Source organism: Girardinichthys multiradiatus, chromosome 3, assembly GCF_021462225.1.
Source record: "Girardinichthys multiradiatus isolate DD_20200921_A chromosome 3, DD_fGirMul_XY1, whole genome shotgun sequence".
NCBI lineage: Eukaryota > Metazoa > Chordata > Actinopteri > Cyprinodontiformes > Goodeidae > Girardinichthys > Girardinichthys multiradiatus.
Window position 1 is genome coordinate 47256218 of NC_061796.1, and position 15262 is coordinate 47271479.

Here is a 15262-nt window from a genome sequence, read left to right on the forward strand (position 1 = left end):
CTTTTAACAGGAAGAAACCTCCAGCAGAACCAGAACCAGGCTCAGTGTGAGCGGCCATCTGCCACGACCGACTGGAGGTTTGAGAGAACAGAGCAGAGACACAAAGAGAACAAAGAAGCACTGATCCAGGAATACTTTCTATGGGAAGGAAAAGTAAATGTTAATGGTTGTAGCTCCTTTAGTTGTTTCATCTAGAAAGAAAGAACAGATGAACTCTGAGCCAGTTTTCAAGGTTAGAGTCTGAAAGAGAGCACATAGAGTTAGTTACAGTAGAAGCTCAGTCAATCACCATGTCTAGGGGAGAGAAAGGGTTAAACACTGAAAGACAGGATCATGTGGATCATCTGTAGAAGTTGAGCATTAAGTTGTTGTCAGCAGAAGCTTGGACGATGCCCCTCTCCAGAAAGGTGTCACAGGTAGACACAGAGTCAGGCCAGGTGTAGCTTCTAGGAAGAGAAAAGAGAGAACAAAGTTAAAAGCTGAAATAACAGCAAATAATGCAAAATTGGAGAGTAGTGTGAGAATGTAGCGAAGACAGTGAAAGTGGCCATTATGTCCTCCAGCAGCCTAGGCCTATAACAGCATAACTACAGAGATAGCTCAGGATAACCTAAGCCACTCTAACTATAAGCTTTATCAAAAAGGAAAGTTTTAAGCCTAGCCTTAAAAGTAGACAGGGTGTCTGCCTCATGGACTAAAACTGGGAGCTGGTTCCACAGGAGAGGAGCCTGAACTAAAGGATCTGCCTCCCATTCTACTTCTAGAGACTCTAGGAACCACCAGTAAACCTGCAGTCTGAGAACAAAGTGCTCTGTTAGGAACATATGGACCAATCAGATCTCTGATGTATGATGGAGCTAGATCATTAAGGGCTTTATATGTGAGGAGGAGAATTTTAAATTCTATTCTGGATTTAACAGGGAGCCAATGAAGGGAAGCTAAAATAGGAGAAATATGATCTCTCTTTTTAATTTTCATCAGAACTCTTGCTGCAGCATTTTGAATCAGCTGAAGGCTTTTAACTGCATTTTGTGGACATCCTGATAGTAAAGAATTACAATAGTCCAGCCTTGAAGTAACAAATGCATGGACTAGTTTTTCAGCGTCACTCCTGGACAGGATATTTCTAATTTTGGCAATGTTCCGGAGGTGAAAGAAGAAAATCCTAGAAACCTGTTTAATATGGGATTTAAATGACATGTCCTAGTCAAAGTTAACACCAAGGTTCTTTACTTTATTACTGGAGGTCAATTTAATGCCATCCAGGTTAAGTGATTGACTAAGCAGTTTCTTTTTTAAAGACTCTGGTCCAAAGACGACAACTTCAGTCTTGTCTGAATTTAGAAGCAAAACATTTAAAGTCATCCAAGTTTTTATATCTTCAAGACCTGCTTGTAGTCTATCTAACTGGTTGGGTTCATCAGGATTTATGGATAAGTAAAGCTGAGTATCATCAGCGTAACAGTGAACATTTATCCTATGCTGCCTGATAATTTGACCTATAGTAAAGAGAGTTTCTAACGTCAGGAGCATTTTTCTGGCTGAATGGTTCAGAGGTCAGAGATGAAGAAGCTGAACAAACAAAAACCTCTAAAAATGTTCAGGTACGGGGCTGAAACTGAAAGACCTCCAAGGGAACAGCTCATTAGACCACTTTAGATGTTTAGATGTAGATGGATCAGTAATTATGAATAAAATTGTAAAAAAAAAATTAACCATAGCATTCCAAACAATGAAGGTTATCATTAGAGCTTCATGTTTTTATGTGAAACATCCCCAGGTAAAATCAGAGGTGAACTCACCACAGTGTTGATGCAGACAGAGTTTGATGCACAGGCGTCCGTAAGATCCACACACTCATCAATGTCCACACATTGCTGAAAAACACGCACAAATCAAGCCAGTATTTCAAAGGATCCAGGAAACCTTAACGGGTTTCTCTTCAGCCGAACAGATGAAGGAACCTCAAGGTCCAGCTTACAGCAACATTTAATAAACAAGATGATAATGTTTACTTCCCTGCCAATAAAGAACACTATCCTGCATCAGTTCAATGTTAGATTAGAACCCCACAAAAAAAACAAAAGATGGAAATTCAATCTGCCTTAATTTTGGAAGATTGTTGGGAAACCTGAAGAGCAACAATCAAATTAAAATCCTGTCCTTTCCTTGGAGAACAGGGCTAATTTTCACAGTCCCACCAGGTTAATGACTTTCTGTCAGCAGGGAAATGATGACTGACACACAAACCAGTTTTTCCACAGCTGGAAGCTTTCTGTGCTGCTTCAGAGGCTTTAATGGTTTCCAGCTGCAGCTCACCAACACACTCACACTAAGACTGGGACGACGGGCACCTCATTCTGTTAACGTTCCCAGCCCTGTGCTAATATTTCTTGACAGGAGCAGTCAGACTGTATTTGGTAAAGATGCCTCAACAAACATTCATGGGACAGAATCATCTCCATTGGATCAGTGCTTGCAGTCACTTCATAATGGAGGAGCACATATTGTGCACATACATGGTAAAAGGAGCATGTTCATCAGTTAAAGATGCTGCTTTTACCTGAGTGCTGCGATAAACTGAGGACCGGTTTACATGACAACGATCCATTGAAAACTGGATTTTTGTTCCGTGCCTGTTAACACGTCTACATTACAATTTAATTTCAATCTGTTCACACGGCAACGGTAGATTTGTGAATATGGTGTAATTCCCCCACCACACCACTAGTAGGGGGTATATTCTTTGAAACTCAAAAACATGTGCAAACACTTTTTGCCTACAAAACGACAGAAAATGAGCACTTTGTTGAAGAACCGTTGTTAGATTCAAGAGTCAGCAGCACCAGTAAGTACCCTGCAACCCACCATTGTTATTGTTGATCTCTTCTTCTTCTGTGGTTTAAATTGGTCCGCAGCCATGGTGTTCAAGTGCACATTAATTTCTACTGTTTTCAGTCGTATTTAAACCATTACACTCTGGAATGCAACTGAACCTTCCCATTTTCATCAGGCACTACTGTCGTGTGAACGGGGTCTGAGATTCTTTTAAGACAAACTTGACATATTTCAGCTCAGTGACAACTGAGTGCAAACTGATCTGCCTTTGGAGTAACTTATTACTGAACCATACCCTGAAGACGCATTCCCAAGCCACCAAAGACCGACACAATACACAGCCAAGTTCTGATCGTTCCCTGTTGGAGCCTGCTGCAGGCAGGTCGTGGGTACAACTGTGGGTTTTGTGGATGTCACTGCAATCTTTCTGTTTAATCAGCCAAGGTGATTATGGCTTCGGATTAATCTATGAGAGAGGAGGATTTACTCTGAGCTTATTTAATCAAAGACGAACACCAACCTTATTTTGCTGCATCTTAAAGGGCCAATTTCAGTCAGATTTGATCTGTTTTGGGAAAGTATGTAGAGATCAGCTTTACTGGGAGTTTTGCTGCTGAGTTATTAAAGTTAATATAAAAAAGTGTACTAAAACATGAACATAAGAGGCAGAGAGCAGACTGCAAATACTGAGTAATATAATTTGTATGATAACTGATGAAGGAACGGGAACTAGTTCAGGAGAGGAATGGATTCAGTTCAGAAAGTTTAAGTCTAAGTGGCTTAACACCAATAAAGTGGGTCCAGTTCTGGTTCTACCTCTACCTTAGCACCAGTGACTCCTGTTTGACCATCAAGTCTCCTCTTAAACCAGTTTGTAAAGGAGCAAGAGATCTTCTTGCTGATTGTTTGAACACGACCAGCTGTTTGTGCAAATAGCTGCATTCAGAATCGCTGAAGATAGAAATATCGTTCAACAGCACCTTGGTAGTTTTCATGTGAGAGACCTGTTTGTGTGTCTTAGCGTAGTCCAGTCCAGTTCCAGCCAGTGGCGCCCCCCACAGGCCTGGAGGACACGGCTTGCAGCTGAAACCCCCCATGGTATTCACGCAGGCTCCAGGAGAATAACAAGGCTGCAGCTCACACTGAGGAGGAGAAACAGGAAGGAGTCCACATTCAACATCTAACATCATCTGCTGAGTGTTTGATGGTGTCCTGTTGTTACCTCATCGATGTCCTTGCAGTGTGTCCCGTTGCCCGTGGTTCCAGGTGGACACGGTCCACAAGTGTATCCAGGGTACTGCAGGCTGTCCATGCAGGAGACTCCTTTATAGCATGGATTTGGAGAGCAGCGAGACCGTGGTTCATGGAAACCTACAGATAGAAAGACAGACAGATGGTCAGACAGAGGCAGAGACAAAGGGATAAACACAGACAGAGGGACAGACAGAGAGCGTAAATAGACAACGTCAGTCAGTCAGGTCCTCAGATCTGAGACAGGTCATTTGGAGACGTCCACAGAGCTGCTGACTCACCACAAACCTGACACTCCAGGATGGTGTTCCTGATCAGAGACATCTCCTTTACCTGAGGACAAAGACACACTGTTAGCTCCTAAGATCACTCTCATCATGCTGTCTCACATGCCCACTGACTCAATTTCACTTGTCTCAATGGCTCACCTTTCCTCTGACTAACCAGTCCCCTGCCTCTCCCTTCTAAGGTCTAGTCTCACCTGAGCTCTGAAGTCTGGACGTTCTGTCTCAGCTTTCCTGTGGCTATTCTGCTTTCCGATTTCCTGTCACTCTTGTCCTCTGATGTCCTACCTCACCTGTCTCTCTGTCTCACCTGCTCTCTGATGTCCTGCCGCAGCTCTCCCAGGACCTGGTTGAAGATGATGAGCTGACCAATCAGAGCCTTGGTGTGTTCACCTGACAGAAAATTATGTCACAAACATGATGTCCAATCAGAGACCAGAGAAAAAGGTTGTTACTGATCAGAGCAGATGAAATTGTCAGAAACCTCACCCAGGATGGACTGGACATCTCCGCTCACTGAAAAAATAAAAAACTTATTATTGATCCGAGTCAGAACTGCAGAACAGCTGAACTTCACCGAGATCAAGGTGAGCTCACCTGAGTTGTAGGCTGACGAGTCTCCTTGGAACGGACAGTCAGTCAGAGCTCCTGCTTTAGCAACGCTGCCCCCTAGAGCCAGGCGGAGGGACTCTACTGCGCCCTGACAGAGAGGGAAGATGAGACGAACAAACGCAGAGATTCACGCTGCTGCTGAACATCCAGAATATGAATCAATCAAAGAGGAATATTTTACTCTAACATTCCTCAATGACAGAAAGAAAACCGCTGATGCCTCTTGGGCACCTGAGGTTTACTGCGCTCCCACTTGTAGGAGACCCTGGGGAAGACACTCTAAGGGGACTAAACTTGGGCAGCCCAGGTCCAGCTCTGGAGATCTTCTGTCCTGCAACGTTTGGATGCATTCTTGCTCCAACACACCTCAATCACCCTCGTCAGCTCTGTAGAGGCCTGATAATGAGGGATTCATTCAATTCAGGAATGTTGGAGAAGGGATGCATCTAAATGTTTAAGGATAGTAGCCCTGGAGGAGTGGGATTGGGCACCCCTGGACTAAACTATATGTCCCTTCTGGCCTGGGAACACCGTGGGATCCTCCAGGAGGAACTGAACTTGACCTCTGAGAGGGATATCAGTTTTATTTTAAATCCGCTCCACAGCTGCATCCTTCAAAGTAAAATCCTTTTTATGTTGACAGCTAAGAAGACCATTTGTCCTAAGGAACAGATGTTCAAATTTTTGTTAAATAACTTAAAGTTAATGCATTTTACAGGCTTTGGGGTTTTTATCTCTCTATAGGTGAATAAGTGATTCTCTCTAACCTGAAGTCGGGCGTACGATTTCTGTCCGTGTCGAATCTCCACCATCTCTGCCTCTCTGGGCAGAGGAACCAATGAAGGCACGCCTTGGCTGGAGTCTGCCAATCGGCAGTCGGCGTACAGTTCCACGTGCATGTTGCTGCGCTGAAGGCCACCAAGTCTCACGATGATGGAGTGAGTCCGCCCGTCAGCCAGGTTGGAGTTCTGCAGGTTCACAGTGTGGACCTTCCCGTCAGCTTTGATGTACCGGACCAGGACTGAGTAACAGGAGGAGACTCGTAAGTTAACCGTCAAATGTTTACCTTGTTACCCAAAAATCATATGCATAATATTTCTGTAGATCAGCGAAGAAAATAATTTTCAGACGCTAAAAAAAGTGTTGCAGCTCTAATTTCTTCTATCTGAGGTTGATTTTTGTAGGAAAAAAGAGGAACGGGACAACACTTCATTTGGAATCTGGATTCAAGAACAGACTGCATGGAAAATGTTGAAAGGATAAACAGTCTGAAGGAGTGGACTGTTGGCAGCTCCAGCAGGAGGAAGGACAACTGACCAGGAAAACATCACACACGGCCAGGAAAGTGTGAACAAACGAGGAACTTGACTTTCACAGCATTCAGACATTAAGGATAAATATAGAAAGTTTAGAGGAAATAAAGGATGAAAGGAACAGTGTGTACATTAATGTGTATCTCCAGCCATTTTTCTTTGCTTATTCTGTTTCCAGCAGAGTAACGGACTACTGCGGCTGGAAGGTGCTCATTGTGTTCATCAGAGACAGCCTGGAAGAAGAAGCTGTGTTCTAGGCGCTTTTCCAACAAAAAGCTGTTGTGAACCGAAGCGTGTTTCCACCAGCTTCGGGAACTAAGACTCCATCATCAGCAGCATGCTCTTTCCTTCCATGTTGTGTAATGTGTAAGCGTAGTAGTAGTAGATAAAGGAGCTTGATGACCTGCTCGCATCTCTTCTGTGATTACAGATGTACCATTAATGCAATAAAAGAACATCCAAACACTACGGGTTATACGGAAAAGGATAATGCGCTGCTATACCTGTCATTTCTATCATCTCCAGCTTTGAACAGCACCACAGGTGATGTCACAGTTCGTGCAGAAAAATCAAGTATCCTGGGTTGCCAGGGTTGAACCGTAGTAGGCGCTCTGGAGCCTCTTTGTTTAGGTGAAAACACGTTCGGGAACCAGAACGAGCTCAGAACAGCGTTGGTGGAAAAGAGGTATCTGTGACAGCTGGTTTCTGCTAACAGTGCTCTGTAGCGCCACCTGGAGGTAAAACTCTGAACAGTTCGTGACCAGGATGTGTGGGTTCTGCAGAGATGCTATCTGCCCTTCTCCTGACCCTAGACCTGTATAAGTCATGGATGGAGGGAAGGTCATCCCTGATTATTCTCTCTGCAGACCTGATGGTTTGTTGCAGTCTGGACCGGTCCTGTTTGGTGGATGAGCCAAACCCCACTGAGATGGACGAAGACAGGACAGACTGAATGATGGCAGTGGAGAAGATGACCAGCAGTTGTACGTCTTGGTTTGCAGCAGGAAGTACAGTCTGTGCTGGATCTTCTTCTGACCAGTGTCTATGGGTGAGGACCAACTCAAGTCCAGGAACCAGAAGTGGTCCACAGCAGATACAGTGTTGTTAAGGATGGTAAGGGGAGGCAGTGTGGGGTTGTGCTCTCCAGATGTCCACCATTATCTCCACAGTGTTGAGCGGTTTAAGCTACAGGTGGTTCTGAGCGCACCAGTGGACCAGCTGATCCACTTCCTCTCTCTATGCAGACTCATCACTGTCCTGGATCAGTCCAATAACAATGGTGTCATCTGCAAACTTCAGGAGTTTCACAGATGGGTCCAATGAGTTGCAGTCATTTGTGTAGAGGAAGAAGAGGAGTGGGGAGAGAACACATCCCTGAGGGGCGCCGGTGCTGATGGTTCTTGTGTGGGAGAAGATGCTCTCCAGCCTCACCTGCTGCTTCTGGTCCTTCAGGAAGCTGGTGATCCACAGAATGGTGGACACTCTCCACATGAAGAAAAAGTCCTCTCAAAATTTCAAAACCTGAAATGGAGAGATCCGTTCTTCTGTTCACAACATAATAAGTTAAGTAATTATTCACCAACAGATGACCCAGTGACAAATGATTTGATTATTAAACTGAAAATTACAACGCTTGCTCCCAAATGGACCTCTGTTCTGTTGGATCTGGTCTGCAGCTGATCCTTCACATTCTGGAAGACAACATGAACTAGATAGATGTTTATAGATGTTTATAGATGATAGATGTTTCTAGAACATCCCACAGATGCCCGACTGGATGAAGATCTGAAGAACACCTAAAACCCATTGTTATGTTCCTACTGAACCATTTTAGCAGCGTTGCAGGGAACAATAACGTGCACCAGCGAGTATCATCGGAGTTCATGATATTAAGGTTTAATTTAGCCATAAACACGTCTTCATAGTGTGACTCAGACCTTCTTCAGGTCAGGACAATCAGAACCTGCTGTTAACATGGCAGACGTCTGCCTCCATGGAGGATTAGATCAGCATCAGAGTACTGATGAAGATGTAAACACACAGTGTGACGCAACAACATGTCAGTGTTTCAGTTCAGACAAATGGTGGTTGTAAGACTGGGAACAAGCCTGACTGAGGTGTGGATCAATGCTGCCAGCAGAGGGGAATCAGGGAATACTGAAATACAGAACAAACTGAGGTTCTGGGAGTTTTGCAACCCTTCTAATAAATGAGAGTCTTCATCAGAAATCCTAACTATGTCTGGATTTGTCCAGTTTTCCCTCCTTGGGCCACTTTTAGTCAGTCCACACAAGCGATGCAAAATATAGAAAGTGATCATTGCAGGATCAACGTCGCCACCTACTGTCAGGATCCAATACTAGGTAGGATCTAATGTTTAGAGGACCTTTCATTTACACCTTGAATGCCAATAATGAAATAATATAACTGACCAGATGGATGGAGTCTCAAAGATCTTCATGCTTTTAGAGACTACAAAGCCTAAAGCTCATGTATGGAGGTTGGGACACCATGATGAGGGTGAAGAAGGTGAAGAGAGAAGAACATTCTGGTTACAGTTGGATATTTTCCTAATATCTTCCACAGAGCAGCAGATAACGAGATGCTCCGATCCAGAAGTTGTACCAAGAAGTTCTTTTAACTCCCACGCTGCTCATTTCTTTCTGCTTTTAACACAAAAACATCGAGGAGAGTTCTGCTGCCAGGTGCCCCTAATGAGCAAATAATCAAGGTTACAGAGTTTCTGCAGAACTGAGCTTTCAGTGGAAGGTCCGCTTCACATTTAAAGGGTTCAGCGGACATCTTCAGCTTGTTTTGTAATTATTCAGAATTAAAAAAAAATATTTTTGTGGTTTATCTTAGAGGAATGTGAACCATCAACGAGGGACCAGTCTGACATTTATTCACCACCAGAACAACACAGAGCTGAATGTGATCCAACTTATAGGTGCAGTATTAAGGACTATCTCATACACTCATGTGTATTTAGTACTTTGCAAACTTAATTTCACTTTCACTATTTAACTGTGTATATTTCTTTTCTTTTTTTGTATTACTCTTCACTGCATATATTTTACTGATTGCTATTTATTGTCATACTTAATTTTCTTTTTATTTAAGTATTAGGCTTCTTAACCGGAGTCTGAATTTCGTACCTTAACATGTAAATGTGAGCTGGTATGACAATAAAAATTCTTGAATCCTTGGACTTGGTGGAGAGCACAGCCTCAAGAAGAACTTAGTTTGGGTAAAACTGGACAGTACTGGTTTAACGGATCTGCTGCAGTCAACCCAAACCTGATTACTTTAATAAACAGAACATGACTGAAGATCATCCAACCTGTGGATGAACTCATCCACAGGTCAAATGTCATGCTGGCAGTTTATGATCATGCTGCAGGCTGAAGTGGCCATTCTGCATCAGAACCAGAACCAGGATCCTGTCCAGAACAACAGAGACCAGTTTATGAGACCAGACTGAAGGAGAGGAGTTAGAACTCCAAACTGGGTCAGTGTCCGGCTGTCAGGCTGAAACCTGACCCGGGAGACAGAGTGTCGATGACATGTCTGGTACATCTCCAGGGTACAGTGTGCTGACTGAAGCTCTCGGTGATGTCTTCACTAAGAGCTTATGATCTCCAGCTTTCCACGGTTCTTAAATCTGTCTGAATGGGGTTTAGTGAAATGTTTAAAAGAGGAAACAGAGAACTATAAAATCAAAGAACCTCTTAAGGAACTCCTCCTGCCTCTGGTTCCTTTAGGCCCTGTTCTGATCTCTGTCATGGTGTTGTGATGTAACGGTGCTTTGGGTTGTTCTAGGAAGCCAGCATTAATTCAGGTCAGCTCAACTCACTTCAATAATACTTTTTTATAAAGAATCCTTCTTTCCACAATGATTTCCAGAGGTTCCAGAGGAGTCCCCAGAACAGAGCCAGTCTTCTTTTTCAACTTGTTGAGCTTTTTCAAGTATCCTGGTTCTGATGCTGCTACCCCAGCAGATGAAGGCAAACGAGATCACACTCTCCACAACAGACTTAAAGAAGATCTGCAGCATCTTGCTGCAAACACTGAAGAACTGAAGGTTCCTCTAGAAGCACAGTCTGCTCTGTCCCTTCTTGTAGACAGTCTGATTCTCCTACTGCTCGAGGTCTGTGATCTTCTTCTTCCCTGATTAAACATCTCCAACACTGTTCTGCTAGAGCTTGCTAAGAGGTGTTTGCAAGAGAAATAGGACAAAATATAAACTCTGCTCAGCTTGGTATCCTCATTAACTGACTGGGTTCTAAGTGATGAGAAGAACTGGGAAGATCACAGAGTGGAAAAGCCTAATAGTTTAACCTGTTCAAGAGATGTGTTTCAGCCTGCAGGATCACGTTTTTCCATTAGAAAAAATATGATGCTGATTAAAGAAGAAAAATATTATCTTTAAAGTTCTGAGAACCTTCACAGACCAGCAGCAACATCTTAGTTTTTCATCCCTCCTGACAGATTTAGGGTGTGTGGAAAACAGAGACTTTCTGCAATATTTAAAACAAGAACGATGCCTGGATTACAGCAGACATGTTAAGACATTAAACGTCCACCAACCTTTGCTGATCTTTCCCATGACAGCGACCTCCAGGTACTTCCTGTTGTCCTGCTTGCTGTAGAGTCCGAACAGAACCCCGCCCATCTTGACCGGCAGTCGGAACGTTGACACCACGTAGATGTCACTGAGCGCGCTCAGACTTCCGGACAATTTCTCCACCGCTGCGACGCTCTGCTTGGAGTCCTGCAGACTCAGCACGTCGATCACTGCGTGGAAGAGATGGATGCATGACCAACACAGGAGTGATTCCAGGATTCAGGGATGGAAACATAAATCAGTCATTTACAATATTTTCGATACTACAGGCGATGTGTTATCAGGGCTTAGGCAGCTTCCAGACTTTATTCTGAGGCTAAACTGATGCAGCAGGTTTCTATCCATGCCCTGATACCTGAAGAACAGCAGGACTCCGGCCCCTCAGTCCAGCTGGAATCATTTCCAAACACGTTAAATGTTACATCTGGAGCTGACAGCTAGTGGAAAATCCTTCTAACGGATCAGAGAGACTCCTCAGGCGGACACAGCCAGAACATCTGGATCTGAACCCACAGCTGCTGGTTTGACACGCTTTCCTCCTCTTTAGGAAATCATTTTCCAGGACATTTTCTGTAACATAATCCCTGTTTGACAGACTGGGACCAGGCTCCCTGGGTTTCAGAGGTTAGTTCAGAAAACATGGACCTGATTATAGGACCTTAATTGTCTGACACACAGAAAACAGCAGATTCAGCGAAATGCTGCTCACAGTTTCCAGAGCTTTACTGGAGACGCGTTCTGTTCCTGGGTTTGAAATATAAAGTCATCCTTTCAGAGGCTTTCAAACAGTTTACACATGAACTGGGACATCAGAATCACTTTTATATGAACTTTATGTAACCTGTAACTGTTAATTTAAAGGTTAACGTCACTGATCTCCAGTCATACACAAACTTTTACTGCAATTCTTCTTTATCATATTTTAGAAGCAAATCCATCACAGCAAAGGTGAAAATGGTCAAAAGGGTCAAAACATCCCCAAAAAGAAGTTCTCCTAACAATCCCAGAACAGGTTTGGTGATGATCTGTGAATTTTCAAGAAGTACTTTTGTCCCAAGTCTCAAGTGATAATGAATTGACTTACAGAATTACAGAAGAAGAAATGTTTAGGAAGTAGGGTTGTTCTTTAGAAAACTAGAGAAACGTGTAAAAAAATAAAAAACTGAAGCCATAAAAGAGAAACATTTTATCAGAATTGTAAAGTAGAACGAGTATGTGAAAGAAAAAGCCTAAAACCCTAATATGGTCTCTCAGGACCTGCAGGGACCTCAGCAGCTGCTGGTATCAAACCACTACATTTAAGATCAGAAAGAAGGTGCAGAAATGCAATCTGCATGGAGGACTTTTGGGTTAGGTCTGACGTGTTCAGGAAAATGAAAGGACTGGTGTCATGACATGGTGTTTAACATAAAACAAGACATAAAACCCTTTTGGTGCAAGGAAGCATGGTGGGAGCTGGCCCCCAATTCAGGATTCATGCCGTTGCCTAGTGCCCACCTCCTCCCTCTTCACTTATGCAGCACCACATAGCAGTAGGTTCTTGGGGTGTGGGACAGTGGGGCATTGTGGGCATGGGGGGAGCACCATGTAGTGCCCTCTGATATATTTGGCCCTGTTCTACACCTACATTTTAATTCACTAGAGGCACTTAGGGCTTTGGGGTTGGGGAGACTCTGCTGCCAGCAAGCCGCGAGGTCCCATAAACCCCAGGATCAGCCCCTGGTCGACACACCTAAGACATACACATCTTAATTTATCAGAAACCCCACAATCGGGGGCGGGGGCTTTGGTTTGGGGGGGGAGGCTGTTTGTGCTCGGGGGGCACGGCGTGGTTCCTTTGGCTCCCGCTGCAGCACCTGTGCCAGTGTGGCAGGGACTGGGGAATGGGTGACCTGGGGGTTTCTGACAGCGCCATAGGAGGGTCCACCAGGGTGCTGCCTACCTTGTTATGATGTTGTTTGTTGTCTGTGTGGGTGCTCGGGCCGCATCACAAAGTGGTGGGCCCCCGTCTGGTACCCTTTGGCTCCCAGAGGTGTGTTGGTCAGGTTGAGGGTGATGGAGGCGGTGCTGGGCTTTGGTAGGCATCCTCCTTCTTAAAATGATATAATGTGCCACTCCATTTCGGGCTGCTGCAGTGAGCTGCTGCTTACCCGGTGTGTTCAGGGTGCTGGGTGATCTTGTTGGGTTGGAATGGTGTGGGCCCTGGGCCACAGGTGGGATCGGTTCCTGGACTTGGGCTGCCCATCTGGGGGTAGTGCTGTGGTTGGGTCAAGGGGAAGCTCGGTGCCCTGAGTCTCACTCTGCGCCTCTTTGGCCAGGAGGCTGCTGCTCCTGTGCCTTACTGGCTCACTGGCACACCGGCCTCACTGGTGTCTGGCTGCCTGGGACTGCTGCAGCCTTCCAGATCTGGGTCTACCTGTCTTTAGCTGCTTTTAGATACTGTGGATTGTGGGCATTCCGTTCTCAACACACTTACAAATGCACACCTTCAAGTGACAAACTTGCATTAAAATACACCCACTGAACACAACCACACCTATTTCTACATTTATGCTCAGCCACGCACACATACACACACCCATGCACCATCACACAAATACTCCAAATGGGTGAAGGTCATATAAACACAGGTTATAATAACATCAGTGTGGCCTCTTTACTTTGATACTGGATTGAATCTGTAATTAATAAAGGTAATCATGCAGTTTGGATCCTTTTTGTACAGCAAAACTGCCCTGGCACATGTAGACCACCATCTGCTCTATATGGTATGCCTGAAACGCCATGACAGAACATGTTAAAAACAAAAATAATTGGGTTTTCTAAATCTGATACAATAAAGATCAAATGTGGAGTTCTTCACGGTTCTATTGTGAGACCCTTTTTATTTAATCAATCAGCTAATTATTTTAATTATTTAATCAGCAATCAGCTAGATACCTCAGCTAAACAAGGATCATGTATGTAAGTGTTAGCATCACAATGATTTATAACTCATAACGTATCATTTACAAAATAATTATTTAGTAAATGGATTGCAGTCCCAATATGACTTTAATAAAAAATTAAGACATTTATAGTAAAAAAAGAAAATCTATTATAGGCAAAGGTGTATCTGATTTCTCCTCTTCACCAAAGGGTTGGCAAAGCAAATCTTCCTTGTCGCTATGTTTTACATAAGTTGTATTTGCAGGCATTGCATCACAAAAGATCTTTTGTACACTGTAAAAAGTGAATATTTTCCATTACAGATGTTTCTTTCCTTCCAGGTGTTTGGTTCCTTGCTCCGCTGGAAGCAAAGAGCTTCAGCCCAGATTCTGTTTTTATGACACCAAATAGATCAAATCTCAGCTCGACCTCAACTCAAGGACTAAGAAATGCCGAATTTTTAGAGCCAGTTTATCAGTTTTTAATATAAAAAGTTTTACATGGGACAGAAACCCTTCATGTCATGAAGGCATCAAGTTGAAAATGTGTGTTATTATTATTATTGATGTTTTAAGTGATTTTACTCCAACCTCACAGTTCAACCCTCATCAGTGATCAATACGGAGTTAATAATGCTTAATTAACCGTTAATTAGTCTATTTCAGCTGTGTTCTGCGCCTGACCAGAACCTCACAGAGAAAATGACCTCCTTTAATCCCAACAGCTCGGTTCTGTTACCTTGAATGTCCGCCCCGTCCGGGACTCCAGCCGACAGCTGACCGCACAGAACTGTCAGCAGAACCGGGAAACTCCAACCCATTATTGGACCGGTGGGAGACCAGGTTCAGTTTGAAAGGTTCATATAGCAGAGCAGAGCAGAACCCGAACCCTGAAGCAGCGGTGAACGGGACTTGAGAGGCTGCGAAGTTTCAGTTCAGAAGAAGTAGCGGTGGTTCCGGGGAGAACAAACTGGGCCCAAACTGAGAAAAAAGCCCCAAAAGACGCACCAGTTCGAGCTGAACCGAACAGACCCGAACCGAACCACCGGAGGAGAAACTGACGCTCGGCCTCACGAGCTCACAGCTGGAATCTGCATCTGGCGCGCGATCCCTCTGCAGGCGCGCGACCAGAGAGAGGGAGGTCCACGAGACAAATAAAGGATTCAGTTTGATCCCAGACACGATGATCAGAACCAACTCGGGTTCGGTTTCATCAACCGTAGTCATTTCTGAAGCTGCTGAGACCATGGGACCTGAGGATAATGTACCGCTGCTAATAAAAACAGATTATTTCCCGGTTCTGGTCCAAACAGAACATGACTCATTGTTTGAGGAGCAATAAAGTTCTGAATATCTCCTCGATGACAGCAATTATGTCAGAAAATCACTGAAACAATGTTCTCCAGACAAAGA

At 44.1% G+C, this 15262-nt stretch overlaps 1 protein-coding gene across 1 annotated transcript in view; it reads right to left on the reverse strand.

Annotated features, from left to right (window-relative positions):
* The window catches only part of thbs3a (thrombospondin 3a), a 37211-nt gene extending 22243 nt beyond the window's left edge, over nt 1-14968 (reverse strand). Inside the window, exons 1-10 of the mRNA XM_047361416.1 lie at nt 14589-14968; nt 10886-11092; nt 5753-6006; nt 4971-5073; nt 4863-4889; nt 4684-4766; nt 4371-4422; nt 4061-4209; nt 3843-3980; nt 1803-1877 (exon numbers count right to left, since the gene is read on the reverse strand). Of these exons, the coding sequence (XP_047217372.1) occupies nt 1803-1877; nt 3843-3980; nt 4061-4209; nt 4371-4422; nt 4684-4766; nt 4863-4889; nt 4971-5073; nt 5753-6006; nt 10886-11092; nt 14589-14670 (1170 nt within the window). The 5' untranslated portion in view covers nt 14671-14968. The remainder of the gene's footprint in view (nt 1-1802; nt 1878-3842; nt 3981-4060; nt 4210-4370; nt 4423-4683; nt 4767-4862; nt 4890-4970; nt 5074-5752; nt 6007-10885; nt 11093-14588) is intronic.
* Nucleotides 14969-15262: the final 294 nt, after the last annotated feature.